Genomic DNA, 11183 nt, shown 5'->3' on the forward strand with positions numbered 1-11183 from the left:
TCTTTACTTTTTTACATTATGTTCATTGCAAACAAAAGTAAAAAAATACTTTACTCATACAAGATTAAAAAGGAAGAAATCAGACTGTCAGATTGTGGGTTAGGGAATTCCCTGGTGGTCCAGTGGTTAGGACTCTGGGCTTTCACTGCCGAGGGCATGGGTTCAATCCCTGCTTGGGGAACTAAGATCCTGCAGGCCTCATGGCACTGTCAAATAAATAAATAAATAAATAAATATTTTAAAAAGAAAAAAAAAGATTTTGGGTTAAACCATCACTCCCACTGAACAAAAGGCTGGGGAGTGAGAATGAGGCTGCAGAGAGGCCATGGAGTCGGGCAGGAGAGATGAAATCATTATGAGGAGGGGAGAAACATGAGACCAATACCCCCTGATGGCTATAGGGTAGTGGATCTCAAAGTGTGGTCCCAAGACCGTCACCAGCCTCAGCGTCACCTGGGAACTTAGAAATGTAAATTCTTAGGCCCCATCCCAGACCTGCTAAATCAGGTACTCAGAATAAGCTCAGAAATCTGTGTGGGTTTTTTTTTGTTTTGTTTTGTTTTTTCCACTCCACGCAGGCTTTTGGGATCTTAGTTCCCTGACCAGGGATCGAACCCAGGCCCTTGGCAGTGAAAGCACGGAGTCCTAACCACTGGACCACCAGGGAATTCTCCAGAAATCTGTTTTAACAAGCTCTACAGGTGATTCTGATGTATGCTCAAATTTGACCACAGCTATTGTACCATTAAAGGTTAGGAAGCACAGGTGGCAGTGTGGGGTAAGGGTAGGGCGGGAAGTGCTTCTAGCCACTTCTCCAGCTGCCCCAAATATATTTGTTAATTGTGTAAATTACTGAATGGATCCTAAAGATCTAAAAGTGAGTAAGGCAGGATCCTTACACTCTAGGAGCTCACAATTTAGGGGGAGAAGTAGGAAATGTGCTGTGACACCAGAGGATTTGTGCTACAGCAGTGGAAAGAAGAGAGCTCAACTGCCAAAGTTTCTCCATAGATTCAAAGGGTAACAGGGACAACTTTTCAAAAGGAGTGACAATTGAGCTGAGTCTTGAAGGCAGAGGTTTATCCGGAGGACAGGTGAGGTATGTGTGTGTGTGGTTGGAGCCTTCTAGTAGAGGGACGGGCATGACCAACCATTGAGAGAAAAAGCCTGCTTTTGGAGTATGGAAAGTAGTCCAAGATGAAGATGACTTCAATGTAAAGTAGGTATGTGGGTGGCATGGACCTAAGGCTGCCAAGGTTGGACAAAGACCAGACACAGAGGCTCTGGACTCTGTCTTGAAAGTAGTGGGGAACCATCAGGTTGTCTGGACAGGGGAGTGATAGAATCAAACCTATGTTTTAGAAAGATAACTCAAGAGGCAATGTGGAAGGTGGACTTAGGAGGAGGGGAGATTAGAGTGAGGAGGACTAGCAGGATGGCTGCTGCAGGAATCTCAGTCGGAGATGACAAATTGCAATGAGTAGGAAGAGATCTAGAGTAGTCAAAGTCATAGAAACAGAAAGTAGAAGGATGGTTGCTGGGGGCTGAGGGGAGGGGGAAATGGGGAGTCGTTTAATGGGTAGATTTTCAGTTTTTCAAGGTGAGAAAGTTCTGGAGATGGGTTGCACAACAATGTGAAGGTAGTTAACACTATTGAACTGTACACTTAGAAATGGTTAAGAAGGTATATTTTATGCTATGTGTTTTTTACCACAATTTTAAAAAAGCTAAACTGGGACTTCCCTGGCAGTCCAATGGTTAGGACTCAGTGTTTTCGCTGCCGTGGGCCCGGGTTTGACTCCTGGTCGGGAAACTAAGATCTCACAAGCTGCGCAGAGCAGCCAAAAAAAAAAAAAAAAACTAAGAAAATAATGAAGAAGAAAAAATTTTCAGATTGAGTAGACTCACAGGATACCAGAAAATAGGTGAAAAAAACCCCATACTTAATGTATTAGTGTGCCAGGGCCGCCATAACAAAATACCATAGACTGGGTGATTTTAACAAAATGAATTTATTTCTCATGGTCTGGAGGCTACAAGTCCAAGGTCAAGGTGTTGGCAGGTTCGGTTAGTCCTGAGACATCTCTCCTTGGCTTGCAGATGGCTGCCGTCTTGCTGTTCCCACACATAGCCTTTCCTCTGTGTTTATGCATTTCTGGTCTTTTCCACTTCTTATGACACCAGTCCCCTTGGATTAGAATCCCACTCTTTTTTTCTTGTTGTTGTTTGAATTTTATTATTTATTTATTTATTTTTGGCTGCGTTGGGTCTTCGTTGCTGTGTGCAGGCTTCCTCTAGCTGCGGTGCAGGGAGGGCTACTCTTCGTTTTGGTGCACGGGCTTCTCATTGCAGTGACTTCTTTTGTTGCGGAGTGTGGGCCCCAGGCACGCGGGCTCAGTAGTTGTGGTGCACGGGCATAGTTGCTCCGCGGCATGTGGGATCTTCCTGGACCAGGACTTGAACCCTTGTCCCCTGCATTGGCAGGTGGATTCTTAACCACTGTGCCACCAGGGAAGTCCCTAGAATCTTACTCTTATGATATCATTTAACCTTAACTACCTCCTTAAAGGCCCTCTCCCCACATATAGTCACGTTGTGGGTTAGGGCTTCAACTAATGAATTCTGAGGGGGGACACAATTCAGTCCATAACACCTAGAGACATTATCATGTAATACCAACAATAAAAACTATGAATAATAATTTAAAACTTGGAAAGAAAAGTCAGTTTCTCAGTTGTACCACCCACATTTCAAGCACCCAGTAGACACATAGGGCTCGTGTCCACCATATTGGACAGCACAGATATAGAACATTTCCATCATCTCTCAAATTTCTGTTGGATTGCAGTAGTCTGGAAATTGTGGGAGAAGTCATAAAACCCCTAAGATTGTAATTGACTCTATTTTAATACACCCCCAGGTCCCTCTTCCCTACCTTAATCAGAGGGATCATCCCCGTTCCAACCACCTGGAATTTCAACAAGGACTGGTAAGACTTGTCACCTCTGATTTTCAGTACGTGGATTAGCACATCTGTGAAAGACCTGCTGGCCTGGGCAGCATTCTTGCTCCTGGGGCCATCTGATCTTTGGGAAATCTCAATTTATTGCAGTACCCAGAGCCTAACAGAATAAAGCAAGCATGTATATGATTTAAGGAGTCGTATGATTTTATGATGAAGGGAAAAAGCCTGTTTTGTTTTGTTTTGTTTTTGAGGGAAGAGGATTCTCTTCACTACCATGAATAATGACGGACTGACATAATCATAGTTGAATATTCTATTCCATATCTGAAGTTTAGGATAAGGGAGTTGGTGATAATTTTAAATTCAGTTTAATTCCTTCTGTGAATAATCTCTTTATTTATATAAAGCAGAAGATTCCTACAAAAAGTATCTAAGTCATGGCCCTTGAATAAGGCCCGAAATGAGTAGGAGCTGACTTTACTTCAGGAGTCTTGTCTTCCGAGGCCATGGTTGTTGTTTGTCCCCCTGGGTGATTTACATCTGTGGTGCCTTCCAAGTCCTCCTCCCTAGTCTCTGACAGAGGGGTATTTGCCTCTTTTTCATGGTAATAATGGTTCAGCTGCTGAACCCCAGATTTCGCTGCAGATTTAAGCACAGAGCTCACCAGTAGCCACTGGGTCCCCTGATAACCTGGGCATGATCATCCGAAGGCTGCAGCCTAGGTCTGTGGCCTCATCTCAGCCTCACTCCTTGGGTCTATTGTAGTTCTGAGCAGCAGAGTACAAAGCTATGCCTGGCTTCGTAGTAGATTCCCAGTCCTGGCAACAGCTGGACCACGTTGTACATATGCTGCTCTTGCTCATACTAACATTGTAGAGTAGAGAAGGCACATCTTTATCTCCCTGGATCAGGCTAAACCCTGCCTAAGAGCTGTGGAACAGAGACCAGGGCACTCCCTGGGAGGCCCCTCCCTGTGCTGCTGTCCATGTGGCAGCATGTACTTGATTGAAGAAAACCTGCATGGCTTTCACATCCTCCAGGCTATAAAGACAAAGCTGCAGGGTCTAGGAATCAGTCTCATGATCAGTCTGCTCCAGGGACACCCTTGGTGGAGTACAAAGTGGGTGAGGCCAGCCAGGGACTTTGGGAGCAGAGTCTGGCAGAACCAAGAGCCTGCTGTGGGTGGCTGGATCCCCAGAGATGAGGAAAAAGGCACCAGGGTCTTTTTCTGGGCACCACATGAAGTGACAACCACGGGGTACAGCAGGAGGCACTAAAGGAGCAGGTCATGGTGGGTCTTGGTGATGTCTAGCTGGATCTGACTATACTAGAGTGGAAGACAACACACAAACTGTTTCCTTTGGGCTGTGGTCTGAAGGAATCCAGAGCTCAGTTAGAGGACATCTCACCCATCAACTCCCAGCCTCTCTTCCTTTTAAGTTTGGGGCCAGGGAATGGGACTCAATTGCTCTTCTTGGTCTCCCTATCCAGATCACCAGGGACTTCCTCTGCTTTACATGGGCCCCATTCCATGCAGGTATGGGGCCCCAAATTACCACACAATCCAGTCAGTGAGAAGTGAAACTGCTCTGGTAGATCTAGACCCACTCTGCCCAGTTCTCTGTCCCATAAGGAGGAAAGATGGTTGCTTTCCCCAATGATCAGCAAGGGATATGACCTCTATAATTATTTGCCCATTTGTATTGACTGCTCAAACCTTGTCCCCTTGTTACACACTCAGCCTGAAAATACATTGGCACTTCCTACATGTTCCTGCCACATTTCATCTCCAGCTCACAAAAGAAGCCGTGGAGGGAAGTTCCTGGTGGTCCAGTGGTTAAGACTCGGCACTTTCAATGCTGTGGGCCTGGGTTTGATCCTTGGTCAGGGAACTAAGATCCCATTTTGCACAGTGCCCCACCCCCCAAAAAATGCCACGGAGACCCGCCGTTAAGAGAGATCAAATAACAGTGATTCTGATATAGAAGCAACATTTAATTTCTCTTTTCAGTTTAAAAATTAACACAAGCGAGCTATAGCATCCAGTTGGGGAATTAGAAAGTAAAAGGTAGATGAACGGGGAAAGATTACAATATCCTTCATGTCTAGTACATAATATAACCACAGTATCTTTTAACTGAAATAAAGAGAAATTGGGAGAAAAAAATAGGGGCTAGGACCTATTAAGAGAGGGGGCAAAGCTGACTCTGGTCACATGTCTTTCAGCACTGGGATCAAATGAATAGCACACTTCTGCCCTAAGCTGTCTCAACATTTCTAACTACCTGTTGTGCACAGTCCTTGTACACAGTCCTATCAGAGACATTTGAGACAGGAGATGGGATTCCTCGGAGGCCTTCCCTATCCAAAAAATGTCTGGAAATGTTTTTGTATTAGTCCCAGTATAAGGCACATCAGAATAGTTGTGGAATGTTTGACAAAGTATATCTGATCTTCCATAGGCATCTCAGGGCTTTCCATCAGCCGTTTGCCTACTCCTTCCAAATGCTCCCAAGATTTATCCGTGCACTTCTGGGTGACACTAATGACAGAAATCTTTAACTTTGTTACCAGCTCAGTGGAAGGGAGCTTCTCAGCAAATTCAACTATCAGTTGCGCTGTCTTGTAGAGCACCCACTTATGTTCCTGCCTACATGCCTCAGGAAGGGTAACAGCGCTGTACCCGCCTAAGCTCCCCTAAGGATCCTCCCAGATCCTTCAGAATGACCCTAGCATTACCAATCTCTTCTTCCTTATTGTTGTGCTTTTTGCTCTCATGGATGAGGGTTTCAGTGGTATCCTTTCCTCCCATCTTAACAAGCTGAAGCTGCAGAATGTGGGCCTTGGTTGTGCAACCAACCTTCTCCAGGGCCGCCTCCAGAGCTAAGTTGGATAGGTACTCAGAGAGAGGGGCTATGGAGGGGACTGTGTGCAAGAGATCCCGGCAAGTATGGGGATCTGGGAGAGGGATCTGGTTGGAGAGCACGTTCAGAGGATGCCCAGTTTCTGTGAAAGATGGCTGGAAGTTCAGGGCCCCTTCCTTCTTGGAAAGGCAGCCCCTTGGGACAGCAAGACACAGCAAAGGAGCAGCACAGCCTGGATCATTGGGTCAGCAGAACAGCCCTGCTGGAAAGAAGCAATGCTCAGATTGGGAAGTGGGGAAAGGTTTGGGATGAAGAGACACCAGGACTGGTCAGAGCTTGGAAGTGTCTTAGCCCTTGGAAATTTCAATCACGCTGGACATCAAACCTTATAGGCTGTGGGAGATACTCACCTGCTCCTGGTAAAAAAAGAAGCCAGAGGAATGAGATGGTCTGAACATGTCCTTTGCCTCTGTGCTTCTCTGATCTGAATGACTGCTTTCTAGATCTGACCTTCTCTTTACCCGAGACAAAACAGTTGACCCCCTGAAAACAGTGAAGGACATAACATTCACAAATATTTATCTGCCTCTTCTTAGTTCAGGCTTTGCCCTTACCTTTGCCCCCATGCTGAAATCAGGTTTCTCCCTTTTCCTGCCCCGTATCCCTCTCATCCTAAGGATTTCTCTAGACCTAAACTTCGATGAGAAAAAACTCCTCTGGGTCTTCTGGGGAAGTGAGAGGTGAAAGGCATGGATACCAGTGATTTCTGGGTAGGAGACCCCAAAATAGTTCTTTAAAAATTTTTATTATTACTATTATTATTATTTTTTTTTTTGCGGTACGCAGGCCTCTCACTGCCGTGGCCTCTCCCATTGCGGAGCACAGGCTCCGGACGCGCAGGCTCAGCGGCCATGGCTCACGGGCCCAGCCGCTCAGCGGCATGTGGGATCTTCCCGGACCGGGGCACGAACCCGTGTCCCCTGCATCGGCAGGCGGACTCTCAACCACTGTGCCACCAGGGAAGCCCATAAAAATTTTTATTATTTTTTAATTGAAGTACAGTTGATTTACAATTTACAATGTTGTGTTAGTTTCAGGTGTACAGCAAAGTGATTCATATATATATATATATATATATTCTTTTTCAGATTCTTTTTCATTATAGGTTATTACAAGATATTGAATATAGTTCCCTGTGCTATATATAGGTCCTTGTTGTTCATCTAGTTTACCTATAGCAGTGTGTATCTGTTAATCCCAAACTCCTAATTTATCCCTCCCCCCACCCGGTTTCCCCTTTGGTAACTGTAACTTTGCCCAAAATATTTTATTTATTTATTTATTTGGCTACGCCAGGTCTTCGTTGTGGCACATGGAGTCTTTAGTTGTGGCATGCAGGCTCTTTTAGTTGCGCATGCACGAGGGATCTAGTTACCTGACCAGGGATCAAACCCAGGTCCCCTGCATTGGGAGCACAGAGCCTTAACCACTGGACCACCAGGGAAGTTGCCCAAAATAGTTCTTATTCAATGGATTTAATAGGTAGAGGAATAGGACAATAGAATCCACCAGAAGTCAGACCAGATAAGAGCAACTTTTCAGTGTTTACATTAATTCCAGTGCAATTCCCTAATTAAATGCATCCATTACCTTGATAGTACCCCTTTCTAAGCCTACATCAAAACTATAGGAATAGGGCTTCATTTCTCATACAGGGGTCTAGGTGAGAAACTGTAGTCTGAACAGTAAGGAACAATGGCATATGGTGCCTCCTAAAACTGGTACAAAAGTCCACACATCATTGTGGCATAAAGGTTTCTCTCTGGTGCCATAACCCACCTTGGAACACAACCAAAGGGAACGGGTCAATGAAGGGGTCTTGGGTCCCTCCTCCTGTCTTATTCACTCCTCTCAGTCCCAGGATGGCTCCCTAATAAGCAAAAAGAAATCAGTCCCTAGAATAAGAGAAGTTAAGTCCTCAGAAAGCTACAGGGACACATTCCTAAAACTGGGAGAACTAGATGTAGAGGTATCCAACACTATTGCCTGAAATTCTTGGACCCTAAGTCCACAGGAAACCTCAAGACTCTACTGCTTCCGGACAGCTTAGAGAAGTTTTTGGGTCCTGCCAGAGTCTCCCATTTCTGACTTGAGTTCACCACTGGACCTCCAGTTCTACAATCAGCGTCATCCTCATCCTCAATATGAAAATTACTTTTCCTTGAAATTCCTTGAATTTCCAACTCTGGTGCCTTGGGAATGACAGGGAAGAGAGATTGTGCAAATATGTAGGGGGATGGAAAGTGGTGGTGAGCTTGTCTCCAGGACTGAGGAATGACAGAGGGATGAAGACAAAGCCAGGTCCCCCCAATCAGACTTCCTACCTTTGCTCCTGTCCTCATCTTCTATCTGTTCATCAATTCCCATTAGCTGTCACTTCTTGGATGATGGGTTTTTTGTTTTAATTAATAGTTCATTTTTGGGAATTCTCTGGCAGTCCAGTGGTTAGGACTCCATGCTTCCACTGCACGAGGCACGGGTTTGATCCCTGGTTGGGGAACCAAGATCCCACAAGCCATGCAGCACAGCCAAAACAAATATATAAATAAAATAAAATGGCTCAAGAAGCAGAGTCCAAAAAAAAAAAGTTTATTTTTTAGAGTAGTTTTAGGTTTATAGAAAAATTGAGCAGAAAGTACAGAGTTCCCAAATATTCCCTCTCCCCCAACCCCTCAGTTTCCCCTATTTTTAACATCTTCCACTGGTATGGTACCTTAGTTACACTTGATTGTTATATTATTTAAATGTTACGTATTATTATTACCTAGGTCTACAGTTTACATTAGGGTTCAGCTCTTTGCATTGCACAGTTCTATGAGTTTTACCAAATGTATAACGTCATATATCTACATTTACAGTATCATACAGAATACTTTCACTGCCCTAAAAATCTTGGGTGTTGTTTTTAGTTGCCAGTCCCCATCAGCCTGGTTTCCCACTGAGCTAGGAGGCATCGAAGTAACTTCATCAGCCCCCTAGACCAGCAAGGCTGGTACATAAGTAATCAATAGCATTCCTATTAGCCCCTTGGGACACCAGACCTGCTCTCCTTTTGCTGGCTAACAGGAGGGCCCTCAGGGCTTGTGCTCAGTACTCCTCCTCAGGCCTTACCCTCCAGAGACTTCAGGTTCCAGCACTGGCTGAAGCTTTCCTCCTCCTCTGAATGACTCAAAGAAGCATCTAACCTTCTCGGGGTTCAGCATGTCTGGACTCCACAGGAAGTTTTCCCATGGGGTCAAAGAAGTAGAAAGTGGCAGCAGAGTAAAAGGACTAGCCTCTAGATTTACCAGATTGTTAGTATTAACAGCTACTCTGTGCTTAATGCTGCACTGGTGAAGATCAGTAAGTGCTGGGACCCTTATTATCATCGCTTTATTCACCTCTGTATACCTAGTCTTTGGGTAATCACATCCAATTGACACCCAGTGCCCAACACAGTGACTCCTACGTAGGAGGCATCAATACACTGTTGTGTTAGTTGGATATATTAATGAATGTACCTGTGGGATCCAAAGGTGAATACACCTGATCCTGGCTTTCAAGTTCACAGTCTAGTGGGAAAAAGAACAAGATGAAACCTTGTAAGACTGGTGCTTTATCAGGGGAATGAACAAATCCCAGCTGTAAAAGTGATTGCTTTTGGTTTGGGGTTCAAAGAGTGACAAAAGGCTTCCCTGGTGGCGCAGTAGTTAAGAATCCTCCTGCCAATGCGGGGGACACGGGTTCGTGCCCCGGTCTGGGAAGATCCCACATACCGCGGAGCGGCTATGCCCGTGAGCCACAACTACTGAGCATCCGTGTCTGGAGCCTGTGCTCCCCAATGGGAGAGACCGCGACAGTGAGAGGCCCGCACACCACGATAAAAAAAAAAAAAAAAAGTGACACAGACTGCTTCACAAAAGAAAGCACATTTGAGCCGATTCTTGGAGGATGGGCTAGGAGACTGGCAGAATCAACAGCTTGGTGGTGTGAAAAGTTCCCTCTATGAGAAAACACAGCAAAAACATCCTTCAGAAATTAAGGTACAATCAAGATGTTCTCAGATTAAGGAAAACTAAGAGAATTAGTCACCAGCAGACCTACTCTAAAAGAATGGCTAAGGGAATTTCTTTAAACAGAAAGAAAATTATTAAAAAAAAAAAAGCTTGAAATGTCATGAAAAAAGAGCAACAGAGTGAAAGATATGTATAATAATATACCATCTTATTCTCATGAGTTTTCTAAATCATGTTAAGTGATTTAAGTAAAAATTATAACATTGCCTTATATGGTTCTCAGCATAGAGAGAAGAAATATTTAAGATAATTACAGTATAAGTGGGGAATGTAAAGAGACCTAAGGGAACGCAAAGTTTCTATACTTTACTCAAACTGGTAAAATGTGTCTTAGCCCTTGAAAACTCCAATTACCCTGGACATAGCTTCACCTCTACCTTCAGAGGCTATGGGAGGCAAAAAAGACAAATTAGAGAAACAAGACAGTCCAAATGCATCCCTGACCTAGGGCTCTCCCTAATCTGAATGACTATTTTCTGAATCTCACCTTCACTCTACCACAGCTGGAAACATAAGAGGGCCAGGAAGCTGATGGTTTACAAGAATTGGGAAGGACATGACATTTGCAATGTTTACCCATCTCTTTCTTGCCCAGACTTCCCCTATGCCCCAGGCTGACAAACTGGCTTTTCCTCCCTTTGTGTCTCCTTCTTCCTGAGGCATACTTTTTTAAACAATTGAGGTATGGGACTTCCCTGGTGTGCCAGTGGTTAAGACTCCACGCTCCCAATGCAGGGGCTCCAGGTTCGATCCCTGGTTAGGGAACTAGATCCCGCATGCCACAGCTAAAGATCCTGCACGTGGCAACTAAGATCCTGTGTGCCACAACTAAGACCCTGCACAGCCAAACAAACAAATAACTGAGGTATATAATCAGCTATAAAAAGGAGCGAAATTGTGCCATTTGTAGAGACATGGATAGACCTAGAGATTGTCATACAAAGTGAAGTCAGAAAGAGAAAAACAAATATTGTATAATATTGCTTACACGTGGAATCTAGAAAAATTATACTGATGAACTTACTTGCAAAGCAGAAATAGAGACACAGACGTAGAGAACAAACATGAATACCAAGGGGGGAAGGGGATGTGGGATGAACTGGGACATTGGGATTGACATATATATGTTTTCCACAGTGGCTACACCAATTTATGTTCCTACCAACAGTGTACAAGGGTTCCCTTTTGTCCATATCCTCACTAACATTTGTTATTTGTGTTCTTTTGGATGATAGCCAC

At 44.5% G+C, this 11183-nt stretch overlaps 1 protein-coding gene across 1 annotated transcript; it reads right to left on the reverse strand.

The window, feature by feature from the left end:
* Positions 1-4025: 4025 nt before the first annotated feature.
* LOC101281340 (apolipoprotein F-like) lies at positions 4026-8315 on the reverse strand. Its single transcript, XM_012534651.3, is given in 3 exon segments — positions 4026-5639; positions 5641-6007; positions 6010-8315. Coding segments are annotated over 3 exon segments (741 nt in total). The 5' UTR covers positions 6071-8315; the 3' UTR covers positions 4026-5326.
* Between the last annotated feature and the right edge of the window lie 2868 nt (positions 8316-11183).

Source organism: Orcinus orca, chromosome 11 (assembly GCF_937001465.1).
Source record: "Orcinus orca chromosome 11, mOrcOrc1.1, whole genome shotgun sequence".
Taxonomy (NCBI): Eukaryota; Metazoa; Chordata; class Mammalia; order Artiodactyla; family Delphinidae; genus Orcinus; species Orcinus orca.